Here is a 24,300-nt window from a genome sequence, read left to right on the forward strand (position 1 = left end):
CGCGTGCAAGGCGGAAATAGATAAATATTCGGGAAAGGAGGAGGAAGCGGAGCCGCATTGGACTTTGGGCGACGATAACGGCAAGAAGACGACGCACTGGGGAGCTTGAGCTGGAGATATGGAGAAATCTGGGGGTCCGGTCTGGCGGAAGGTAAGGGTGCCAACTTCACTAAACAGCAGGTGATTTAAAGGACCATTTCTCTAACAACAGTCATTGCACGACAGACAAGGGATGCCAGGCCGGTAGATGCTTTTACGCTGGAAATAACAAGTTGTCCAGGACGAAATGAGGGGAAGCCATTGTACCTTGACGAGACGTCCCGCCGATCGCGCGGGGAGGCTATCCCTTGTCCGACGGGTGAGATCTGGGTGTCTGGCCTGAGCACGAAGGATTTCGTAGATTTCCACCCAGGGACAGTGCATACAGTGTACCGACGCACTGTCCGATACCTCTCTCCAAATCTGACAGCTCCTTGGGTGGGGCAAGCGGTTGTAGCTGTGGGTGGTGAGAATTGAGTGTTTCGTGAAAAGTGCAACGGACGGAGAACGACGGCAGAAGTGAGACAAGAGAGCAACTACAAAGCAGCAGGGTACTGAAGTAGGAGCGAGGAGTCTGCCGTCAACCCCCAGCTTCGAACATCAGTTGCTGCTGCTCCCTCCACCCCTTTGTGTCTGGTTCCTGGATTCCACTCCAAACACGGATCCGATATAGGATGAGCCGCAGCTTGACACGCACCTTTCGCCTAGCCACACCAATCCGACCTCCCTTCGTCCGCTTCGCGCCTTTGCACTGCACTCCCATTCGCGGTGCATCCAAAATCACCGAGCCGCCCATAATGGCACAAGGTAGGTCTCCATTTCTCGTGACAGTCCCTCTCTTTCTGTCTTTGTTGCACCGATTTCCCTACTGACAACGGTTGCAGCCACCACCGCTGCGGCACCTGCTGCGCTCGAGACGCCCGCGGATCTCGTCAACGTCTTCCGCCGCGCCGAGGCCGCCTTGAAGCCCACGATCCTGGGGCCCGAGGACCGCTGGTACATTGTCGTCATCTCGTGCCTGGTCGCGGGCCCGGATCCGGAAGCCGCCGCGCACCTCTACGCTCATCTCGTGGCCCAACCCGCGTACGCCACGTCGGACGCCCGCAAGGCCCTCGTGCGCCGCCTGCGCGAAGCCCTCGTCAAGGCCGTGTCCATTGTCGGCGTCTGCAAGCCGCTCGAGGCCATCCTGGCCATCAGCGCCATCGAGCGCCCCGAGGACAAGGACTACTCCGAGACGCGCGCCGGCTGGCAGTGCGACGACGCGAACCTGGACCGCGCCATGGCGTGGTACGCCAAGATCTACAAGCACAACGCGTCCGACACGCTGGGGCTCTTTGACGCGCACAAGGACTTTGTCTGGCTGTCGAAGCACATCACGTACGGGCTGTACCTCGGCGACCGGCAGGTGCTCGACGACCTGGACACGGAGATGGTGGTCTTCCCGGCCATTATGTCGCAGAACCTCAAGACGGAGACGTGGTGGCACATTCGCGGCACGCGGCGCGTGGGGGTGTCGAATGCGGACACCAAGGTGCTGTACGACGTGATCAAGGACGTCAACGCGCACTTTGGCGTGGACCTGAACAAGGTGCCGACCGTCGACGATGTGGAGCACGATGTGTAGACGGCGAGGAACTGGAGGGGGAGGTAAGTCGATCTGGTCCCATTGCATGTATTGGCGTTTGCAATTAGAGGAACCTACATGGCCAGCTTAAATGTACATGATACTATATTTCATCTGACATGATATTGAATATAAATAAAGACAAGCACTATTCTACAGCAACACATCGAGCTATAGCAAACAAACGAGTACAACCGAAAACGCCTCTACCATAAAAAACTAGTAGAACTGCCGACTAGCTTGAGCCTTTCAGCAGAGATGGCAGGAAGGTCTTCCAGGACGCAATGAGGCGACGCGTCTCCTCAGGTCTCTGCAGGGCGACGTAGGCCGCTGCAATTGTCGAAACCGTGGTTCCCAGGAGGAACAGTCGAAGCAGGGTGCGCAGGGACCTGCGTTTGGACGTCTTGGGGCCCTAATAAGAAAATATGCATTAGTGTGTGCCAAAAAAAAACGAGTGAATGCATTGTGGACATTGTAGACATGTGAACTGTGGACAATGCGTGGATCCAACGTACCGAGTATTTCCAGTGGGACCAGGTCGGGAACAGGCAGCGGTACCAGTAGTGGATCTGCGAGTAGGGGTAGGTCATGCCGTTCCACTTCTTGCCCTCCTTGCCCGGGGTCCGATCAATGTACCAGCTCTGGCAGCCCGAGTTCCAGACGGTGTTGGCCAGTGCGTCCTGGATGCGGTGCACGTACTGCTCCTCGGCCGACCGCTTGACGTCGACCTGGGTGCCCTCGCCGTCGAGCAGGGGCTTGATGATGCGCAGGGCAAAGTTGATGGAGTTTTCGGCGGCCATGATGGTCGAGGTGTGGCCCGTAGCGGTGTTGGGGCCGAGGAGGATGAAGAAGTTGGGGAACCCGCTGAGCGACGTGCAGTTGTAGGCCTCGGGGCCGCCAAAGGACTGCCAGTGCGCCGGGAGGGTCGTGCCGCCCTCGCCGACGACGTTGATGCCGGTCAAGAAGTCGCTAGTCTGGAAGCCGTTGGCCAGGACAAGGACGTCGGCGGGGACGACGCCGCTCTGGGTGCGGACGCCCTCGGGCACAATCTCGAGGGCCTTGTCGTTGGTGAGGGTGAGGTTCGGCGCGTGCAGGCTCTCAAGGTAGCCCGTGTCGAAGATGCGGCGCTTGCAGCCGACCTCAAAGTCGGGCACCAGGATGTCGTGATATTGGGCGGGGGCGGTGGCCCGCATGTAGGCCTCGGCCTGGCGGCGGCGGCGGCGCCGGAAGCGGGCGGCAAAGTCGGTCATGGGGAAGCCGAGGAGGTCGATCTCGGCGACTATGAACACCGCCAGACGCGCCAGGGTGGTCCCGATGCTATGGGGCAGCTTGCTGGCCACGGCACGCATGCTGCGGGCGCGGGCGTCGTCAATGCTCGGCAGGATCCAGTGCTTCGAGCGGACGATCTGCGTGAGGTGCTTGGTCTTGCCCACAATCGACGGCACAATCTGCGCGGCCGTGCAGCCGTTGCCGATGAGCACGACGTTTTTGTCGGTCAGGTCGACGTCGTGCCGCCAGCGGGAGGTGTGGAACATGGCGCCCTGGAAGGTCTCGGCGCCGGGCACGTCGAGCTCGCGCGGGTGGACGAGCTGGCCGGTGCCGCCAAAGAGGAACTGGCACTCGTGGTAGAAGACGGTGCCGGCCTTGTTGTGCCGAATGGTCATGCGCCAGCGGCTGGTCTCGGGGATCCAGCGGCACTCTTCGACGGTAACGTTGAACACCATCTTCTCGGGCAGGTCGTACGTGTCGGCCACGCGCTTCAGGTACGCCCACAGCTCGTCGCTGGGGGGGAGGGTTTGGGACCAGCTGGCATTCTGGGCGAACGAAAAGCTGTAGAGCGCGCTGGGCACGTCGCATGCGCAGCCTTGTGGAGTTAGGTACAGTCGTTCCGTCGTTTGTGCAACGATTTGATTGCCCTTCATGGAGCAAACGGAAACGCACCTGGGTATTTGCTAATGTGCCACGTTCCGCCAAGATCGCTGTGGCGCTCAAAGATGCGGATGTCGGTAATTCCATACCACCGCTTGAGCGTTGCGCCGAGCCCGATTCCGGCGAATCCTGCGCCAATGCAACCAAACTGGCTGTAGGTGCAGTCGACCTTTTCTGGTACCTTTTCTGGTACGCCCATATTGCCGAGACTTGGGCCAATTGGTGGGAAGGTTTAGAAGGATCGAAGGATGAAGGATGGACGGACGAAAGGACCACTAAGAAGCCTGCAGCGGCGAGACGACTGTGACAGTAAGTTCGGCCGGTGCAAACTCTTACAAACTGCTGTCGAATGTTTCAAATATCATCATCACAAGAATAAACAATTTCGAGATAAAGTTGGAGACGGTAGTCCCCTAAATAAAAGAAGCCACAATCGAGCAAACACATGAATTTGCGGGGTTCCTGGCACTAAGAACGACAGCCGAGGCCGTTGTGAAAGGAGACCGTGCTAAAGGCTGGGGAAGTTGTTCCGCGGCGACGATTTAAGAGGGTCGACTAATATAAACTCCACAAAGAGATCCTCCGACAAAATTACTCCGAAAGACTCGAGTACGATGCATTGAATCATGCATGAACTGATCGCGAATGCAACGGATTGCACAGTACTCTGTCCACCGAGGACAACGTATTATGCAGCATATATCTCCAGTTACTTCAGCAAACTGTCATTATTTGCACATCATCCTCGTCGCCATGTTCTGCCTTCACTTCAAATCCTTTTATAATTTGTACTGGCTCTCTACTATCACGCTTGATTACCATCGTGTGACGACGAGTCCCTTACACGTTTCCAACACCTTCCTATCAAGTTTTAATACGTTCCAAACAGAATACTTCACTTCCCAACTACGGCTTCCCCTTCTGTCCCTCGCCCTGAATCAGGTCCAGAGACCAAGCCTTCATCCGCTCCATGGCTGGACCGGTCTGCTGCTGATCGCCCTCGAGCAAGATAAAATCGTGGCCCTCGTCCCTGGCAACGGCCAGTTCGATCTTCAAGCCGGCGTTGCGGCGGCGGACCTTGTCCACCCACATAACGGCCTGGTCGCGCAGCACCTCCTGCTGGCCGGCCGTCACATAGACGTCGCCGACGACCGAGGCCAGGTTGTCATAGGCGGACTCGGTGCCGTGCACGAGGTCCTCGTCTTTGGGGAGCGGCTGCGCGCCGTAAAAGTGGTACGTGGTGAGGCCGATGTGGCGCGGACAAATCATGTCGACACCGTTGTTCTCGACCATGGCGACCTGCGCAATGTCCGAGGTCAGCCAGGGCGAGACCAGAAAGGCGCCCAGCAGCGGCTGCGCCAGGTGGACGGGCGGGGCGTGCGGCTCGGGGCGCAGCAGGTGGCGCAGGAGATGGGCCGTCAGGTTGCCGCCGGCGGAGTCGCCGCCCACGACGATCTGGTCGGGCCGGACGCCGGACGCGAGGAGGCTCTCGAGCGCGGCGACGGCCTGCTTCAGGACGGTCGGGTACTGCGCCGCCGGGCATAGCGTGTAGTCCAGCATGGCGACGGCCACCTCGTTGGGCGTGCCAATGTGCGGCGCCACGAAGACGCGCCAGCACCATTCCACGTGGCCGGGCATGAGCGGCGCCACGTAGCCGCCGCCGTGGAAAAACAAGACGAACTTGCGCGCCGTCTTCCGGCTTCCCATCCACAGCAGCGACGCGTCGCCCACCGGCAGGGGCTGCGTGTCCGTCTGCAGGCTGGCCACGAGGTCCGTCTGGCCGCGGCGCTGGGCCTTGGACAGCATGGACGTCATAAAGGCGCGGTAGACCTGCCGCGACGTCGGCGACGCATATTGGATGTGGCCGGGCTTGAGATGCAGCAGCGATGCGCCCAGGAACGCACTGGTGAGATACTTTCGCAGCGGCAGGCCGCGGCGGAACACTGTAATAGTTGCCGTCGTCGCGTTCAAAATCGTCCTGGGGATCACTGACGTTGCACTCGGATCAGTATCGTCGGATCGATATCAGGTCATACCATGCCAGTCAGTAACGGACCGGAAACGAATACTCACCTAGGAAAAAAACGTATCCCAGGAAGCTCAGCTTTTGGGACAAAGGCAGCGTGGGAGGCGCATCATGGCGCGCACACTTGGCCGACGAAGTTTGGCAGGTACAATCAGCCATGGTAGGGTCTGAATGAACGAACGGAAAGAATTTGTTGTAGAGAAAAGATGCAAGACAAATGAGGCAAGTAAAAGAGATGAACAAAAGGAGACAATAAAAGGAGGCAAGAACTAAAGATAAGTAAAAAATAAGAACAAAAGGAGGCAAGAAGGATGCAAGAGGGATTCAAGAAGGATTGCACGAAGGATGCAGGAGAAGGATGTACGACTGATGCCAAGCTCTTGACGTAGACTTGACCAAAAAAGTCTAATGGACTCTGTCGCGCTGCAAAAGAGGGGGACATCAAACTATTTCCAAGAATTCTGGGGTATGGGGCAGTTACATGTGAAAAGATTGGCGTTGGTGCTGAAATTGCTCCGGATCGACATCGCCAGTTGCTAATTCGTCCGGCGTGGAGTAAATAGTGCACCGAGCGAAACGCCGTGCCATGCAGCACGTACGGCACTTTTCGTCGTGTTCGTTTGTTTCTATAAAATGTGTTGTGATTTGTAGTCTTGCATATATTTTTTCACGCAATATTTTCTTTGTAGAAAAACGCAAGACTCGGCAGCATACGCAAGACACTTCACTTGGCCGAAAATGGCTCTTCCCCGCAAAGGATTCACAGTGGACTCGTCGCCCGACTCCTTCGCCACGCGTTTTTGAATCCTGCAATGACACTCCCTGTCGGCCTGGGTCCGCACGTCGGCAGTCACATTGGCGTGCTTGTCGACTGTCCTTTCTCTGACCAGGAACCTCGATCGCGGCTTCAACAATCCGACAAACCCATCCAACTGGCAGTAGTCGTCGGAGATTGTGGTCATTACCGGTGGGTCAGCGGCAACGGCGCCAGCCTGTACTACATGGGCCCAGCGAACCGTCGCCCGCAGCGCGGCGGCCCCGAGAGGTTGTGGCGAGCCGTGCGACAGAGCGCGCAAATGCTGGGCGTCGACGTTCGTGGGCGGCAGAAAGTCGAAAATCGACGAGTCGGGCAAGCTGGTCCCCGTAGGCCGGGGAAAATTAGGTGACAACAGGTCGCACGCTGTTGGCCAAAACCGTGCCGGCGGACGACAGGAACTGCAGCCAGCGGGGGTGGAAGGGGGCCTCGAACCGCGACAGGATCAGAGCAATGTGGCGGCCGTAGAGCGGGGCCGAGACGGACTGGTGGAAGCTCTCGTAGGACACTGTAGAGTTAGTCAGGGTGTGGAGTGGCGTAGGGACGGCGGAACCATACGAGTCGTTTGAACGTACACAGGAGCAACCGCGGCACGGTCCACGTGGTGGCAAAATGCGACATCTGCAGGTGCAAGACGGTGGTCTGGTGGTCGAGGTCGCGGCGGAGACGGGGGTCCGCCAGCGCCGTCTTGCGGTAGAGGTCCAGAAAGACGAGCGCCGTAAACACCACAAACGACAGCGCCGGGTCGACGGCCAGGCAGAAGGAGCTGTCCCACTGGTGGGCCACGGCGGCAATGTCCTGGCACGCCTCGAGCACGCGCTGCCAGCCGGCGACGGCGCGGTCGTCGTTGTCGTCGTTGTCGTTGTTGTTGTTGTCCGCCCCCTCCTGGCGCAGGCCGGGGTCGGCCATGGCCAGCAGCAGCTGGGCCATCTGCAGGTGCAGGACGGTCGCGAGTCGCGCGTGGTGGACTGCGCGCGACTCGTTGGACAGCGCGTTGCGCCGCGGGTTGAGCCAGCCCGTGGGCAGCGCGAGCCGGGTCGTGGCCAGGCGCCGCTCGGCGCGGGTGACGAGGGCCGCCCGGTCGCCAAGCGAGTGCAGGAGGGGCAGGCGGAGGACCAGGCCCGCTTGGCGCAGGGCCGACAGCGTCACGTTGTGGATGTTGGCCATGAACGTCGCCGGCGCCTGGACGACGGCACGCACGACGCCGGGCACGTCGTCGAGGTCGGACGGCAAGTACAGCACCGGCAGCGTGCCCACCGCGCCAGCGCCAGCGCCAGCGCCATCGGCATCGGGCGACGCGGAGGCGGCCCCGGTTGCCGGACTCTGCAGAAGCGACGTGCCCATGGCCGTGTCGTCAATGACATACGGCGTGCCGCACGCCATGTTCGAGTACGTGTCCAGGCGGTAGATGCACCACCAGAGCGCGCGCCACTCCTGGATGTCCTCGGGGTCGACAGCGCGCCAGTCGGCATACACGGTGCGGATGTGGTCCAGGCGGTCCAGCCCGACGCGGTAGGCCATGCGCGTCACGCGGCCCACGCGCATCCACGACTGGTGGCCGGGGAACTGGTGGTACTCGTACACGGCCAGGATAAAGGCCCGGCGGAAGTCGTCCAGCGACAGGGCATCGCCCATCAGGTCCTCGTCGAGCAGGCTGGAGCTGAGCAGGAGGTCCAGACAGGCATCCCAGTTCGGCAGGCCGTCGCCCTCGGGGCCGTCTTGGTCGGCGGCATACCCCGTCACCTTGGCGGCAATGACGACAATGGTGGAAATGAGGCTCTCACTGCACCGGCCATCTTTGTAGCGCTGCAGGAACAGATCCCGCGAATAAATCGGGCTCACGTCTTTGAGAATGTCGAAATACCGCAAGAGACTGCTCCCGAAGACGGCCCGTTAAGACGGCCCGTTGGTTAGCTCCCGCTCTGTGCGATTGCCAAGAGATAAAGACACGTACAGGCACTCCACTTGGTGGGGAGCAAGATTCAGCGTGCAGGGACGTTTGCGGACATCGCCTCGGCCGGCGGGAGTCAGCTGGGGCAGGGTGAGTGGAACGACCAACGGTTGCGTCGTGGGGGTGGGTCGTTCCTCACGCTGTCCCGTGGGCGTGGCCGTGGGCGTGGATGCGGAGAGACGGGCGGCCGTGTCCCGAGCGGAGGGTTCTGTGGTGGTGGCCGTGGCGGTTTCGATTGTACCTGGCGGCGTTGGCGCCGATGGCCTCAGTGGGGCTGCTGGGGCTGCTGGGGCCGCTGGGGCTGCAGCGCTGGCCGCATTCGACCGGCGCGACTTTCGGAGTGGGCTGGGTGCATGGTGCGAGCCGAGTGGCGGGCCCGGTTTGCGCCTGGCAGAGCTGTAGCGGCACGTCTCGCCGAACTCCAGGCACCGCGAGCACGATGGCCGTTCACGGTTGCCTGCTCGCCATGTGTGAGCGGCGGACACCAGGACGTCGAGGACTACAACAGGGACTTACACTTGATTTTTTTGCTGCCAAGCAATGTTGGTTTGATGGTTTTGTCATGTAGATGGCGATACAGGGGGAAGGGAAACACGCTATTGCAACCTACCGAATGCATCTGTCACACACTCTCAACGGCAGCGACGCCGCGTTGGACTCGAGAGGCTTGTCGGTCATGGTATGCAGCGGCATGAAGCTGCCCGCTGCAGCATTGACGGCTGTTGAATTCCGGATCCAGGTGGGTCGACGACGCCGGAAGGATTTTCGATCGGTGTGAGAGCAGAATATACCAGAAAATTGGGCTCGGCGCAATTGCAGGAATCCGGGGGAATCACACCGTTCATATACCCATTAACCATTCTGTTCGATCCTCTGCAGATCCGTAGGATCCGGAGGGTTTACCCCGCCTAAAGGACGCGCCAAGTGGAGGCCCAATTTGCCTTTCATTCCTCATATTCATCTGCGCCTAACGGACGCTGCCGAGATCCATCGCGCCGGAATTAATCCGACGGTCGTCTATTCTGTATGACGGTTACATTCGATCCTTCATCGGGTTCCTTCCGACTACAGTCTTATGTCTTATACAGTCTTATATCAATCTTATATACAGTCTTATAACTAATATTTCTTGCACCCACATTGTCGTGTCATAGATCACCATCTCAAACGATGCAGACCCAAACATTGGTGTCAGCCTTCCTTGCGACCGTCAGCTGGCTGGGGGCCAACATGAGCTACACAAAGGACCACGCGCAAGACTGGCTGCTGGGCAAAGTACTCAGCTGGCCTGAGCAGCCGGCCGTCAACAAGGTCGACACACACCATCACTTTGTGCCACACTTTTACCGAGGGTCAGTCGTGCGCCAGGGACGACATGATACCGCAAAGGGGCGGCTGCTAACCTGTGTTTCCTCGTCAGCGGTTGCCAGTGCTGGAGGTACGTCCGCCTGGGCTGTCAAATGGGCCGTCCATAACACAGATATAAACTCAGGCGACTCATGATAACAACACCGTAGGCGACCCCAGTGGCTGGCCGACGCCGAACTGGAGCCCTCGCGCAACGGAGCTTCTCATGAACCGGCTGGGCGGCGTCCAAACGGCCATACACTCGGCCACCGCACCTGGTACATGCATCCTGAAGGGTGCGGCGTCGTACAAACTGGCGCGGCAGCTCAACGAATACGCAGCCGGCGTGCGCGATGCCAATCCCAGCCGGTTCGGCTTCTTTGCGTCGCTGCCCAGCATCCTGGACACGGAGGCGGCGCTCGACGAACTCCGCTACGCGCTGGACACGCTGCGCGCGGACGGCGTCACGATGTTCACGCGCTACGGCGACGGCAACACGTACCTGGGCCACCCTGACCTGGAGCCCATCTGGGCCGAGCTCCACCGCCGCCAGTCTGTCGTGTTCGTGCACCCCACGCACCCGGTCGACACGGCCCAGGTGAACTCCCGCATGCCGCAGCCCATGGTGGACTACCCGCACGAGACGACGCGGGCGGCCATGGACATGATTGTGATGGGCACGCGCGCCAAATACCCGGGCTGCAAGGTCATCCTGTCGCACGCGGGCGGGACGCTGCCGTACCTCATCAGCCGCATCGCCACGCCCCTGAGCAAGACGCCCGACGTGGCGGCGTCGTATGCGGTGGGGGTGACGCACCGCCGTGTCATGGACGACTTTCGGAGCTTTTACTACGATCTGGCGCTGTCGGCGTCGCCGGCGGTCCTGGACATGGCGCTCAAGACCATTCCCCACGACCACATCCTCTACGGCGTAGGTTGCCCCGTCCCTTTGTGGATGCAAACGAGACGAATCGGATGCGAGATCTGTGAGGCAAACGCTAATTTGGACGGCTTCGTCCGCATACAGAGCGACTTTTCGTATGCACCGCCACCTGCGTATCCTGCATTCTTGCAGGAGCTCGAGTCCTACGACATGGCACCGGAGCTACGGGACCAGATTCATTTTGGGAATGCACGCAAACTGATTCCTCGGCTGGGTCGAAACAGCAGTCGACTGTGACGCCAGCAGCTGCGGATTGTCTCGTATGAAATAAATACCGACATGAATCATGAATTCGCAAATGATGCCCTCCCTTGCTGCGTACATTCGTCACTCTTGCCCTCGTTCCACCAGATCCCCACTACTTTCGAAGCGTATGAGTTGTGTTGACCTTGTCCGACGTGCGACACCACTCGTCATCGCGCTACACCGTTCTAGCCTTCCAGTGGCTTGACAGGCTCGACCTTCCCGGGCTGCAGCGGCTCAAAGTCCTCGCTATACGTGATAAAGGCGTCATCATTGACATGGCGGTGGCGCCACCAAAAGATGATTGTCTGCACAAAGAGCGCGATGCCGGGCGCGGCCCAGGCCCAGATGAGGGTGGGGTCGTTGATGGCAGGGATGAGGATCTCGCCGAGGGCGCTGCTCAGGGCCGTCATGAACAAGAAGAGGGCGACGACGGTGGACCGCATGTTGGGCGGGGCGCGGGCGTAGGCGAGCTCGTAGGACGTGACGTTGATGAAGATCTCGGACATGGCGCCGAGGGCCACATTGGGGACCTGCCACCAGATGGAGACGGGCGACACGTCGTCGCAGGTGCTGGCTTGGTAGCCGCTGGAGTGGTGATTAGGGACATGCAGAAAACTACAGAGGGACAATGACAAGACAACAAGGGCAGATGACAGGGCGGACGGTCAGGGGCGAGAGAGGGAACTCACCAAGGGCTGGTCGCGTAGACGCGGTATTGGACGATGGCACCGATGAGCGACGACAAGGTGGCCAGGGAAAACCCAATGGTCATGCGCGTGATGCGGCCGACCTTGATCTTGCGGCGCTCCAGGAACGGGTTGACAATCTGCGCCATGAACGGCGAGAAGATGATGATGACGAGCGGGTTGAAGTGGCTGAGCAGGTCGTTGGGCGCGCCGTTGGACGTCATGGCGGCGCCCTGGTTGCTCTGGACGTTGCCGACGCCGCCGTCGTTGAGGTTCCAGACGGGAATGTACAAGAAGATCTGGATGGCCTCCCACGTGCGGCGCGCGTCGTCGACGTCCTTTTCCGAGTAGGAGACGCGGACGCCGCGCTCGGCCAGCAGCGCCGACGGCGTGACGCGCGACCAGAACGCCTTGGCGAACACGTTGCCCCGGCTGGCCTTGAGCGCCGCCAGCGTGATCTTGAGGAAGCGCGTCAGGTCGGAGCCCTGCGGCGGCGTGCGGATGGTGCGCTTGTACAAGACGGCGAGCAGCACGGGCAGCAAGAAGTAGACGATGCCGGGCACCAGAAAGGCCAGCCAGAAGCTGCGGTACTTTTCAATGTACACGACGGCAATGGAGAAGAAGGCGCCGACGTTGATGAAGGCGTAGAAGATGAGCATGGTGTGGTTGACCGTCGTCTCCGGGTCCACCAGCACCTTCTCGCCCGTCGCCAGCACCCGCGTGTACGGCCGCTGGTGCTTGTACTGGTCGATGACCGTCGGCGCCACGTTGGGCTTGAAGAGCCCGGCGCCGATGGCGAGCAAAAAGAAGCTGACCAAAAAGGGCGCCGCGCCCTTGCCGGCCTGCAGCAGCGCCGGCGCCGCACCGCCCACCATGATGACGTGGGACACGGCACCAATCAGAACGCCCCAGACGATGGCCTGGTAGCGGCCCGTCTTGACGTCGGCCAGCCACGCGCCGAAGATGGGGATGACATAGGCCAGGAACGTAAACAGGAGGCCCAGCGCCGAGGCGGTCTGCAGGCCCAGGTTGAGGGCGCCGGCGTGCGAGTTGGGCTTCGCCGGGTTGATGGCGCCCGTGCCCGGTCCGCCGGCCGGCAGGGGGAACTGCATGAAGTTGTTGAAGGCGGACTTGACGCCGTAGTAAGACGCGCGCTCGGCCATCTCGACGAAGCAGAGCAGCCAGGCCGTCAGCGGGATGGAGTCGGAGACTTTGCGCAGCGTGTGCTGTTCTTCCTCCGTGGGCGGCGGATAGGCGTCGACATCGGCGACGGGGCCGACCAAGCCATCATCGCCCATCTTCTCGGCATCGGCCCCCGTGTCGGGCTCGACAACCGGTTGCACGTCATGTGCCACTGTTTTTTCCGCTGAAGGGAAGCGCCGTACATCATACGTTAGAACGTCACATAAAACATGGATAAAACGTGTACAAAACAAAGCAAATTAAATAAAAAATCAAGAAAAAAAAGAGTGGCTCACCCATTGCTATGCTCTGCTGCCCTTTGTAACTGGGATATGCGTAGCGCTTGACAAGATATGTCGTAGATGTGTTGAAACGCACGGGAGAACCAGAAAGACGGGATAGACAGCATACTTTAATCTACGACTTACAAACATGTCAACATTGGACATTGGGCATGCCGTCGACATTTGGGGCTTTGTCAAAAGAGGAAGGTGTACCGGCAGCCCAGCAGGAGGCTGCAGCACGAACAGCACACACAAGCACGAGCTTATCAGAGCGTGTGGCGCCATCCCACAACGGTGCGCCGCAGACCTCCGGATTTGGGGATCGAGACAACCAGACGACACGGCAAGGGCAACACATGGAATCATGGAATTTTCAATAAAGCAACATTGGAATGCCTGGCCTGCCATTGGGGGTCAAGAGCGCAGCCAGTGGAAATGGAAATACAAACGTTGTGGGTTGCGATGCTTGGTAATTCGGCCTTGACGTGATTGGCGGCTGATATGATATGATGGCCGAAATGTATGGTCCGAATAGCATCAAGATGTGACCCTTGGCCATTCCGCCCCAACCTAATTAGCGGAAGTGCCCGCGGACCATGTTCTCGATTTGCGTGCTTAGACGCTGCCAATTAGCTCGGCCACACCGGCCGGCAAGACTGTGGGGGCTGCGGGGCCGGAGACCCTGTTGTGTCGTCTCTGTTACTGTGGTTGTGGTACTGTGGTACTGTCTCTTCTCGCAGGCGATCATTCATACGGTTTCTTTTTTATTCTCGCAGGCGATGCACCGCTTCCTCGGCGCTGCCAAGCGCTTCCTGCCAGCACTTGTCCACCACGTCGCCCACCGCGGCAGGCAAGCTCGCGAGCGGGGGAAAGTCGCCGGCCTCGTAGCGTCGTCGCACCTCGTGGTCCTCCAGCCCCTGGAACGGCCGCTGCCACGCCATGATCTCGTACAGACAGGACCCCAGCGCAAAGAGCTCCCGCTTCACCCGCGGCAAGTCGTCTGCCTCCCGTCCCCGGCACGGCAGCGCGTACTGCTCCTCTTCGGCGGCGGTGGCCGGGAACTGGTGCGTCGCCGCCTCGATGATAGCGCCGCCAAAGTCGCCCAGCTTCACACGGTGCCCGGCAAAAATCATGAGGTTGCGGCAGCTCAGGTCCGAGTGCCACACGCCCTTGCGGTGGATGTGCGCCACGGCGGCAGTGGTGTCGCGGCACATTTGGAGGCGCGTGGCCGCCGGGAGCGGGTCGTTGAGTGTCTTTTGGATGAGAGTGCGGACAGTGCCCAGCGGCGCCAGTTCGAGGCGCAGGGCGTGCACGGTTGGGTCGTTGTGAATCTCGTCGAGGCCGTGGCAGACGAGAATGTTGTCGTGGCGGCCAAGGTGCGCATACACTGCAGCTTCACGCGCAAGGTCATCTTCGCAGGTTTCCGGGTAGTAGGATCGTCGTTTGCCATTGACCCAAATCTCGTAGCTCTTGTGGACCGTCGCGTCGTCCACCAGAGACACAAAACACGAGCCCCCCATCCCGATAATGGCCCCAAAGCCGGGGTCCATCTGAGGAAACATGAGCGCAACCATTGTGTCGGATGCCTGATGCGTCGTCAGGTTCTACTAGCTGGCGGCGTTGCACGGGATTAATTCAATGCGATTATTTTGCTTTTTGTTATCAATGAGGCCGGAGGTCAATCCAGTTCGGCATACATGGTAGGAAACTTTGGTGGCTGGGGTGGTTGCCTGCCATTGGCTGGCAAATAGGGGTTGCTACGCCACCTCTGTGGCTTCCAAGGGACATCGAGAGGACACAGTAAAGCAACCTACAGCATACTTCAAATGGACTCCCCAATGAGCATGGTTTGTCTTTTTTCTTAACACACATCGTCTTCTGGTAAACTAAAGCTGTAGTTTGACAACACACAGGCTGCTTCGTACATTCTCAAATGTAAAATAAAATACATAAAAATATCATCATTGAACCTAGATATCGCACGCATTTGGTACCTCCTTCGTTCTGTAGCCGCGGAACATGAGCGTGTGTGCGATGGGCGAAAACGACCAAAAAACTTAACAGAAGACCTTACCTAAGTCGGGCACATGGGGCATGGATTTTCTTTGGATGTCACGGAGCCGAACACAATGCTTGTGTCGACAAAAGCGTCCGGACAAAACTCGCCCTTTAAAGGGCTGTCGCATTCCTGGACAACAGTCGCCATTGTGATATAATGTTTCTGGCTTCGTTTGCACTTGCCATATACCTTCGTGTAAGAAGCGAGTATGCACATTGGAAAGAATGTTAAATTGTTTATCGTATTTAGGTAGTGGTGCGTCGTGGCGTTCTCTGTCGCTGCTATCTGGCCGTAATAAAAGAAGCTGTCTAGATGCTGAGCATTGGCAAATTAAATCTGTGGTGAGAATAGGGGAATACTGGAGCATATAAACACTTTCTATTCCCATTTATGTCAGGGCAATCAACAATAGCCGAGAGACTCTGCTGTGCTGCGATATCAGGTCGCGAAGTTTTCACGTCGAATTCTGCACAACAGTAAAATTTGCAGGTTTTCATTTAGGCAGCCGTCTGATATGGTCAATGATGATTGCTGGGCCTCCCCATTCGACATCAATGCTACAGTGCATGCAATGTCTTCCACGGATGGCACTCCAGAACCTCTCCAAGAAATTCCTGGGGGGGTTGCGACTGGCGACGAGGATTTACGCACGCCAGTTTGCTTCTCCCCCTCTTTTGCCCGTATTTCTCGCAATCCAGTCGTGAATCTTCTCTTGACTCTATCTCCTTTCGGGCTACTCTGTTGCCTGGCGGATCAACCAATTGGTGACTTTTCTGAAAATCGAGCTGTGCATGTCCTCGGAACGGTTCTTTTGCATCACGACGTGATGGATGCAGGTGGCGTAGGTGCATGCGAGCAAGAAAAATTAGCAACAAAAATCGAAAGTAACTGGAAAGTTACACGTGGACCAACAGGGGCATTGATTGGCATCAAGACGATACACAGTCGCAATTGATCCTGAGATGAGACTCGTTAGATATGGATCTCCTTGTTTTGTGTCAATCAATGCAATCAACAACAGTACACCATTGTAACAAGTACGCGCAAAGTGGCTTCCAAAACCAAAGACTTAAGAATAAAACCACCCCGTTCAGTCAAACTCGCGGCTCTCGCCAATCTCGCACACGTCAAACACGCCCGTCTCCGGCAGCCCGCGCCGCCGCAGCGCCTCCTTGAGCTTGGCGGGCGGCTCCAGCACGGGCTCGACGGTCAGCGCCCAGGTGCCCCAGTGGATGCCCATGGCGCGGCGGCAGCGCGTGTCCTTGAAGATGTCGACGGCATCGACGGGGTCGGCGTGCATGCCAGAAAACAGCGTGCGCGGCTTGTACGCGCCAATGGGCAGCAGGCCGACGTCAAAGGGCCCGCGCAGGGCGCCAATGTGGGCAAAGTCGGGGCAGCCGGGCCGCTGGGCGCGGACGGCGTCGTCGGCGGCGTGGACGGCCGCGCGGTCGGTCGGGTCCGGGACGCTGGCCTCAATGTCCTCCTGGTCCTGGTCGACGGCGCGGTAGCCCGTGTCGCCGCCAAAGTACACGGAGCGGCCGCCCGCGGACACGGCCCAGCTGCACCACAGGGTGTGGTCGCGGTCAAAGGGCGAGCGCGCCGACGTGTGCTGGCTGGGCAGGCAGGAGAAGAGGGCTTTGAGGGGGGGGACGTTGGTGTTGGTGTTGGGTGACGATGCCGACGTCGACGTCGACGTCTTGGGTCTGGTGGCCGCGCCACCACCCCCCACCGGCCCCAGCGTCACAGTGGCCTCGGCGTCCTGCCACCAATCGAGCTCCGTCACCTCCTGGATGCCCGCGCTCCGGAACCAGTCGGCCAGGCCCAGGCCGACAAAAAAGTGCGCCCGCGGATGGTGCTGCCGGATGGTCTGCACCGACGGCCCGGACAGGTGGTCGTAGTGGCTGTGGCTGATGACGACGGCGTCGACGGCCGGCAGGTCCGCCAGCACGCACGGCGCGGGCGTGAACCGCTTGGGGCCCAGGAACGACATGGGCGAGCAGCGGTCCTCGAAGACGGGGTCGAACAGCACGCGCAGCCCCGTCGGGAACTCAATGTAGTAGCACGCGTGGCCCAGCCACGTGGCGCGCAGCGGGTGTTTCTTGGTCGGGTCGTTGTCGGGGTAGCGCGTCGGCAAAAAGGTCGGCTTGCGCACGGTGACGGTGGGCGGCGTCGTGTCGGGCGTCTGGAGCTTGCCGGCAAACCGGTAGCGCACAAACGTGCCGATGATCTTGACGAAGCTCAGGGGCCCCAGCGAGCCGGCCGGGCCGAGGCCGTCGACAAAGGAGGCGTGTGGGTTGCGGAATTTTTGGATGGAGCCGTCGGCGTTGAGCACGTGGTGCGGCTTGCTCTGGGCCGTGTCCGGCGCCGGGCCCAGGCCCTCGCCTGCGACAACGGTGACGCTAGTGGGCTGCTCCATGGCAGATGCGGCGACTGTCGCGGTGGAAGTCGTCGACATGTTGAGGGTACACGTTTGGGGGGTTGGGTCAAGAGACTCTGTTGAGAAAAGACGGCTGAAAAGAGACACAAAGACAGCAAAAACAGTCAGACAGCAAAAACAGTCGAATGCGCCGCGCTGTTGTCCGTTGGCGGGTCCGGAGTTAGCGGTGGACGAGATGAGCTCGGTGGTGATGGGTTATGGTGACGCGCTATGTTGGCTTGCACAACGTTGGCGATTTGACGGCAGAGGAGGCATTAAAAGGACAAGAAATCGGGCTCGGGAAAGACACGACGACGGAAACTGATGACGGTACCAGAACGCGCATTCACGTCGCTGGCGCCAGCATGCAGCAGCACCAACAATGATACCCGCGGAGAGACATATCGTTCCTTTTGGCTGGCGATCACACTAAAACCGGCGCATTGCGAACGTTAGGCGGGTTTGGGGGGCCAAAGGCTCTATGCAGCAAGATTTGGGTGATCCTTCAGGACTACAGTGTGCTGGGGGGGGTTTCTTTGGCGCACGCTTCGTACCGCGGGCTCGGAGACGTCAAGAGTCCCGGACGACAGATGGGACTTTGGGCGGCCATTCCGTGGAAGATAGCAAAGTCTGATTTTCGGAGAGCACTGCAACTCCTACACAGAGCAACTGCTAAACAATGAAGCACCAATTTACGACACGCCTTGAGTTGCTGTCTCAAGCCATTCCCCCGTTTTACACTCTACTTGACTTGGTTGTTTCTTCAGGTTCCTCAGCGACTTTCCAGCGGGCCGCACCATACTTCGTCTGTTGGTGGTGCCCTATCTTTTGCCTTTTGCTTGTTCTGTTGCTGGTTCTTTGGTGCCATCTCCAAATGAAAGGCACTGAAACCTGCACAGAACTCTGTTAGCAGCTGTAATGGCGCCATGCCAGATCCGGCTGCAAAGACACTACCGTCTTTGCCCCGACGGCAGGAAAATCGTCTGCAATAATTTTAAATGCCCGTCGGGAATTACAAACATTCCGAACTCTGCGAGTGTCGGCAACAGGCAACAGTCGACACGACATTCCTTGCAATGCACAATGTGCGTACTTGCCGACTGGTCATTGCACAAGTAAGTCTGTGACTTTTTGTCGTCTGCCACATGTTGCGTCGTGTATCTCATTTTCATCAACTTTTGTTAGGACTAAGCCAACACCAAGTGCAGTAGTCGGTGCAGTCACTGCAGTCAATGCAGTTATTACAGTCACTCTAATACGACTACACGCCTGACACCCACTGTATGTAACCGTGCACATGTTGAGCTGTCCAAGTCTCGTTTGTCATTATTGTCACGATTTAGTGACAAACGAAGAAAGCAAAATGGCCTTCCAGGAGCAAGCGAAACACCACTGAAAACGGCACAAAAAGGCCCCGTACACCGTCCATTCACATACACAACGAGGGCCTACTTTTTTTTAACAATGAGATCGAACGCCCGGTTAGCTCAATCGGTAGAGCGTGAGACTCTTAATCTCAAGGTTGCGGGTTCGACCCCCGCATCGGGCTCAAATCCTGATGCGCTTCTCTACAGAAGCACCATTCGAATTCTCAAATTTTTTGTCGTTTCGTGGATGTTTCGGGGACTGTGCCGTCACTTTTTTATTATGTACTTTGTATTCCTTGGGTATTTTTGTATTTCATTATTTTAGTTTTGCTTAAAAACGTTATTTCTTTCAAATTACAAGTGTTTATTTTTTGATATGAAAAGTTTGTCGACGACGACTGAAGAAAAAAAAAAAAGTAAAAAAAACGTAAGCACTGATAAAAATAAACAGAAAAGAAGGTGTAAAAAAAAAACAATCAACACGTCCCTTAAACGATAGATTACATTGAAACACAATATGTCAACATGCACAGCCAAAAATCACGGTTGGAACCATCCGTAGCTAAATGGTCTAAAACTGCGTCACGTGTACATTTTTATTTTAGACAAAACACATCTTGACTTCCCATTTGCGCATTGCATCACACCATCATGAATTTGCTAGTTACACTGAAGCTAAGTCCTGTTGGTCCAAACGCACAGTACAGTCCTTTCATACACGGTGTAGTGCATACATCTAGCTGCAATTGCACCGTGCATAGAACACACCTCTGCTCGGATCCCAGGGATGTCGAGGCTCTTTGTTTCTGTGACATAATCTTCTGTGATACGGACAGCCCACGCGTGGTTGTCGTGACATGTCTAACTTCCGTGGAGAGCTGGAGATGACGACAGTGGCGACGATTAACGTAAACGGAAGGGTGCAGTGTGGTGGAGGGTGATGGTGGGAGAGATAAAAACGGCCGTATGGCCTGACCCGGACGTGAATTCTCGCCCCTCTTCCCTGACTCTGCTAAATACCATTCAAAACCACGAGAATTGAAACGATCATCCAGAACATCGACAAAAATAACCCAACACACCATGAGTGGACTGACGGACGAAGCTGTGCTTGAGGGCCACGACCTCATCGACGGTGCCGAGCACGAGGCCCTGGTAGGTCCCCATAGGGACGGAGCGCATTGCATCAAGTAGCCGACGAACTGACACAAGCTAGGCCGATCCCAAGGACTTTAAGAAAGTCCACTCGGTCGGCGAGACGGGCGGCTCCATCCTGCCGGACGTCGACAGCGCGGCCTCGAGGTCTGCCAAACCGGCGGAGGCTCGGAAAGGCACCGAGTCGCTCGGATCGAAGCTAAATGAGCTCAAGGACAAGGTGGCCAAAGACTAAATTAGGTTACCGAGTGCAGGAGAGGAATGTCATCAAGGACACAAGGCAGAATGTCAATATGTCAATGATATGTCAATGCAACGCACATTCGATGCCTCGTAACAGCAAAAGGCAAATGAGAGCAGAGTGACACAACGCACGGAGATTTTATTGGAGAGTACACTGAGAACCTAAACAATACAAAATAGACTGGAAGTCGTCGTGCCTGGAAGACCACTGACTTGATACAGCCTGCTGTCGTCAAGAGACAGAAGAAATATGTGCACACACATAAAAAAGGGAACAGAGACAAAGAGTCGTTTTAGACGAATGCCATCCTAGGCAAACAAAGGCAAACAAAAAGTAAGCCAAGTAAACCCAGGTGAGAGGCTGAGAACCGTCGGTGTTGGGAGAAATTGCTCAAGCCAGCAGCTTACTGCTCGCCCTGGGGAGCGCCCGGAGGAGGCTGGGGACGGTCGCCGGCCTTGCCCTTGGCACCTTTGCCCTTGGCACCCTTGCCGCCCTTGTGGCCCTTGTGGGCCTTGTGGCCCTTGCGGTCGGCGGCATCGGCGTTGCTGCCCTGCTCAGGCTCGGCACGCTTAGCCGGGGCGCCCGGGGCACCGGGAGCCTTGGGACTGCCCGGAGCGCCGGGAGCACCAGCGATCGGAGCGCCAGCACCTGGAGCACCTGGAGCACCTGGAGCACCCGGAGCGCCAGGAGCGCCAGGAGCACCACCACCAGGGGCACCAGCATCGGGGGCACCTGAACCCGGAGCGCCTGCACCCGGAGCACCCTCGCCCTTGCCCTTGTGGCCGCCCTTACCCTTGTGGCCACCCTTATGGCCGCTCTTGCCGTTCTTGCCGCCGTCTGCCGGAGCACCGGGAGCACCGGGAGCACCCGGGGCGGGACTACCAGCCTCTTGGCGCTTGTTGGGAGCCTTGGGCGCCTCAGGGGCGTGGGGAGCACCTGGAGCGCCGCCCGCACCCTCACCCTTTCCCTTGCCGCCCTTGCCCTTCGCACCGTGGCCCTTGCCGCCCTTGTGGTGCTTGCCGCCCTTGGCTTTCTTCGCATCGGCCGCCGGGCCGGCGCTGGTGTCGCTGTCGTCGTCACTCTCGGCCTCCTGGCGCTTGGTCGGGGCCGTGGGGCCGGCAGGGCGGAGCGGACCGCCCGGGTTGATCGGGGCACCAGGCGCACCCGCGCCCGGGCCGCCGACACCCTTGCCCTTGCCGCCCTTTCCCTTGTGGCCGCCAACCTTGCCCTTGCCACCCTTGCCCTTGGCACCACCCTTGCCCTTGAAGATAGGTGCATCGCTGCTGTCGTCGTCGTCGCCGTCGTCATTGTCGTCACCGGTGCCTGGGGCCTGGCGGGGCACGTGACCGCCGTCGTGCGGCTGCGGCGCATGGGCCTGTGGGGGCTGCGGGGCCGGCGGGTGGGCCTGGCCGACACCATTGTGGCCGACACCATTGTGGCCGACACCGTCGTGGCCGGGGCCGCCATGCTCCCTGTCGTCCTCGCCGTGGTCATGGGCGTGGTCATGGGCGTGGTCGCCACCGGGAGCACCACCGGGGACGCCGCCTGGGTGGCCGCCCGAGTGGCCGCCATTGTTGGGGCCCGCAGGAGGACCGTGCGGCGCAATGGCCGTCGTCGGGTCCTGGGCCGGGGCAGCCAGAACGGACTGGACAGCCGTGGCGGCAAGGAGGGTGACAAGGAGGTTTCTCATTTTGGTGGCTAGAGGAGACCTAGAGAGATTGAGAGAAAAGGGAAGTACAATTCAACTGATGGACAGAGCGTATCGACTAGTGCTTGTTGCAAAAGAGCTGGATGATGTTTCGACAGACCGCTGCTGAAGAAAGAGAATACAAGGAAAACAGAAAACGGCGATGATGACGGTAAAGTGTCGTATTTATATCCAAGAGAAAAGCTTATTGAGACTCATTTCGATATACAACACACATCTGTAACCCGTGTGCACTTTCAAATACATTGAATGCTTGTACAGATGCACCAGCATGCTTTCCCTCTGGCAACAGAAAATGGCAGGCAAGCCATGGGGCGAAATGACGCAATGGTAGTGTCACCCGGGAAAAGCACACCGTAGAGAGGAACACTTAGTCGACATCGTGAATGACAGACAATTCACCCACATTGACGACAACTCAAATGGAATAACTCATCACCTGGTCCGGGCACTGCGTCTACGCAACCTCAATATCCAGGCCGGCTGCTCCAGATTCATCAAAAACACCATGCTCACTCAGCCAAGGGCAATGGTCAAGGACAAGTTTTGTCGTCCTGCCCGCCCGGCAATACCTGTCGATCATTGTCTACTATGAGTCTGTGTCCCATCCCGCGTTTCTCCGCTTTTGGGGTCTCGACGGGGCCGTCTTTTCATTTGTTTTTCATCGTCCTGGTCGGGGTTTACAGTCTATTTAGACAGCGTTCTCCTCTTTTGTGACGCCACGTCTCGGCCACAAGCCCTCCTTGGCATCCACTTTGGGCAACATCTCCACCTCACCCAGCGGAGACAAAAGACAGGATGCCATATGCGACAAGGTACAGGTCAGGCTACCGAGCGGAGATACTGAACGCGTGGCAATGCATTTCTGTTGTTATGCTGTTGGGTGTGGGACAGGATTGCTCCATTCCAGCGGGACACATCCACATGGTCTATTTTTAACAGGAATGGTTTGTTGTTGATTGACGTCGTCAAGTTTATTTAAATGAATAGGGCGTCCGTGCGGCTGTAGCACACCAATGAAGCGGCCATTGTTGCATGGATCAACATCGTCGTCGACATCACGCAATCAACATCGAACTTGTGGAAACAGGAATTGCTACATTACAGGCTGTTCCGAGGTGCAACAGGACCACAATAACGGCCATAGCAGCCACGACAAGGCCGTTGCAAATGACAGACAATGTGCTCTGTGAGCGGAATGGCGAGATGCAGCTGGCTTATTTGTTGTTGACTTCACCGGTGGTAAATCAATTTTGTTCGGTGTTAACGGTCCGGCGAAACCTGCAATTAACATGTTTAATTATATTGCTGTTTTGTTATGCCGTATGACGGCGTCGTATTTGGTCTTCTTTGGGACGTCTTGGCCAGACTTCTGCGGGCTAATCCGTCTTGACAGCCAGGATACACTGTTGGCCAAGATTCGTCTGAGAGTCTCTCTGGCAACAAGAGTCAATTCGTGCAAGTCAGCCTCTTGGACGCGGTCTTAATTTAGTCGGCTTCCCGTGCGCGCCTCATCAAAGTCTACAAAGTGGAATGAATAGGCTAAGTTGGCTCGTGTTTTGAAGAGATGGGCATTCTATGCATAGCATACTTATACTACTGCATATAACGTATATGGGGCATAAATTTGGTAAATCTAGACCCTTCTGCTCAATTGCATTTATATTCGGTCGTTCTCCACAGAAGACCCAAATATACAGCCGCAAGCACCCAGCAACCAGAGACTGTGAGCGTAAAGCCCGGTTGCAGACGCACTGTGACAGAATTGTTTATTAAACATGCTTTACGTAGTGACAAGAAATAGAGAAATATTCATGTGAGGTTTGCAAGTACGTGGGTCATTGGACCTGTGATCTAAACATAGAAGATGGATTGTTCCGCCAATCTGCTTTGAGCTGCTGCTATGTTGTTTCTCGTCCATCCTGGCCCGCCAGGCGATGGCATTTACTACGAGATCAGTGACGCGTACAGGGTAAGACGCGTACAAAATCACACCACCATATCTTATATGCCAACCTGTCGTAGAATTTCGTACACAGTACACTTTACGAAGTCGGGTTAACGTGTTGCGTTCGGGCCATTATATGGTCCATGTGAACACCGACTTCGAGTCGGGAATACCTGACGGTGGTGTTGCCATTCCAAATAAATCCGACGCAACGTTCCTCTAACGCCTCTTCTTCGTTTACACTTGCTTACAATCACTTGAGTTGAAAGTCGGCCAATTCTTTTCATGTTGCATTCAAATTTGCTCAGCTACTTTGATTGCAAACGTTGCAT

At 57.6% G+C, this 24,300-nt stretch overlaps 11 protein-coding genes and 1 non-coding gene across 12 annotated transcripts; 4 read left to right on the forward strand and 8 right to left on the reverse strand.

The window, feature by feature from the left end:
* Positions 1 to 619: 619 nt before the first annotated feature.
* Positions 620 to 835, reverse strand: SPSK_10215 (uncharacterized protein; the record flags this gene model as incomplete). The annotated part of the gene is made up of 1 exon (XM_016736760.1): positions 620 to 835. The coding sequence occupies one exon, from the start codon at positions 833 to 835 to the stop codon at positions 620 to 622; it is 216 nt and encodes a 71-aa protein (XP_016586897.1).
* A 1-nt stretch (position 836) lies between these two features.
* On the forward strand, positions 837 to 1,663 carry SPSK_09701 (uncharacterized protein; the record flags this gene model as incomplete). The annotated part of the gene is made up of 2 exons (XM_016736273.1): positions 837 to 846; positions 924 to 1,663. The coding sequence occupies 2 exons, from the start codon at positions 837 to 839 to the stop codon at positions 1,661 to 1,663; spliced, it is 750 nt and encodes a 249-aa protein (XP_016586898.1).
* A 235-nt stretch (positions 1,664 to 1,898) lies between these two features.
* SPSK_08863 (dimethylaniline monooxygenase) lies at positions 1,899 to 3,791 on the reverse strand (the record flags this gene model as incomplete). Its single annotated transcript, XM_016735449.1, has 3 exons — positions 1,899 to 2,075; positions 2,179 to 3,527; positions 3,605 to 3,791. 3 exons carry the CDS (start codon positions 3,789 to 3,791, stop codon positions 1,899 to 1,901), a joined length of 1,713 nt encoding a protein of 570 aa, XP_016586899.1.
* A 707-nt stretch (positions 3,792 to 4,498) lies between these two features.
* SPSK_09321 (uncharacterized protein) lies at positions 4,499 to 5,777 on the reverse strand (the record flags this gene model as incomplete). The annotated part of the gene is made up of 2 exons (XM_016735895.1): positions 4,499 to 5,580; positions 5,666 to 5,777. 2 exons carry the CDS (start codon positions 5,775 to 5,777, stop codon positions 4,499 to 4,501), a joined length of 1,194 nt encoding a protein of 397 aa, XP_016586900.1.
* A 999-nt stretch (positions 5,778 to 6,776) lies between these two features.
* Positions 6,777 to 9,061, reverse strand: SPSK_08666 (uncharacterized protein; the record flags this gene model as incomplete). The annotated part of the gene is made up of 4 exons (XM_016735257.1): positions 6,777 to 6,940; positions 7,008 to 8,305; positions 8,387 to 8,882; positions 9,010 to 9,061. 4 exons carry the CDS (start codon positions 9,059 to 9,061, stop codon positions 6,777 to 6,779), a joined length of 2,010 nt encoding a protein of 669 aa, XP_016586901.1.
* Positions 9,062 to 9,553: 492 nt separating this feature from the next.
* Positions 9,554 to 10,910, forward strand: SPSK_09265 (2-amino-3-carboxymuconate-6-semialdehyde decarboxylase; the record flags this gene model as incomplete). Its single annotated transcript, XM_016735841.1, has 2 exons — positions 9,554 to 9,821; positions 9,901 to 10,910. 2 exons carry the CDS (start codon positions 9,554 to 9,556, stop codon positions 10,908 to 10,910), a joined length of 1,278 nt encoding a protein of 425 aa, XP_016586902.1.
* A 194-nt stretch (positions 10,911 to 11,104) lies between these two features.
* On the reverse strand, positions 11,105 to 13,254 carry SPSK_08730 (MFS peptide transporter; the record flags this gene model as incomplete). The annotated part of the gene is made up of 4 exons (XM_016735318.1): positions 11,105 to 11,504; positions 11,609 to 12,971; positions 13,084 to 13,129; positions 13,216 to 13,254. 4 exons carry the CDS (start codon positions 13,252 to 13,254, stop codon positions 11,105 to 11,107), a joined length of 1,848 nt encoding a protein of 615 aa, XP_016586903.1.
* A 581-nt stretch (positions 13,255 to 13,835) lies between these two features.
* SPSK_09712 (uncharacterized protein) lies at positions 13,836 to 14,645 on the reverse strand (the record flags this gene model as incomplete). Its single annotated transcript, XM_016736283.1, has 1 exon — positions 13,836 to 14,645. One exon carries the CDS (start codon positions 14,643 to 14,645, stop codon positions 13,836 to 13,838), a length of 810 nt encoding a protein of 269 aa, XP_016586904.1.
* Positions 14,646 to 16,220: 1,575 nt separating this feature from the next.
* Positions 16,221 to 17,585, reverse strand: SPSK_09259 (Zn-dependent hydrolase/oxidoreductase family protein; the record flags this gene model as incomplete). Its single annotated transcript, XM_016735835.1, has 1 exon — positions 16,221 to 17,585. One exon carries the CDS (start codon positions 17,583 to 17,585, stop codon positions 16,221 to 16,223), a length of 1,365 nt encoding a protein of 454 aa, XP_016586905.1.
* Positions 17,586 to 19,022: 1,437 nt separating this feature from the next.
* SPSK_11249 lies at positions 19,023 to 19,095 on the forward strand. The gene has a single exon. It is a non-coding gene; the product is annotated as a tRNA-Lys (tRNA).
* Positions 19,096 to 19,996: 901 nt separating this feature from the next.
* On the forward strand, positions 19,997 to 20,303 carry SPSK_10104 (uncharacterized protein; the record flags this gene model as incomplete). The annotated part of the gene is made up of 2 exons (XM_016736660.1): positions 19,997 to 20,068; positions 20,130 to 20,303. The coding sequence occupies 2 exons, from the start codon at positions 19,997 to 19,999 to the stop codon at positions 20,301 to 20,303; spliced, it is 246 nt and encodes an 81-aa protein (XP_016586906.1).
* A 412-nt stretch (positions 20,304 to 20,715) lies between these two features.
* SPSK_09311 (uncharacterized protein) lies at positions 20,716 to 22,002 on the reverse strand (the record flags this gene model as incomplete). The annotated part of the gene is made up of 1 exon (XM_016735886.1): positions 20,716 to 22,002. One exon carries the CDS (start codon positions 22,000 to 22,002, stop codon positions 20,716 to 20,718), a length of 1,287 nt encoding a protein of 428 aa, XP_016586907.1.
* Positions 22,003 to 24,300: the final 2,298 nt, after the last annotated feature.

Source organism: Sporothrix schenckii (genome assembly GCF_000961545.1).
Source record: "Sporothrix schenckii 1099-18 chromosome Unknown Cont44, whole genome shotgun sequence".
NCBI classification, from domain to species: domain Eukaryota; kingdom Fungi; phylum Ascomycota; class Sordariomycetes; order Ophiostomatales; family Ophiostomataceae; genus Sporothrix; species Sporothrix schenckii.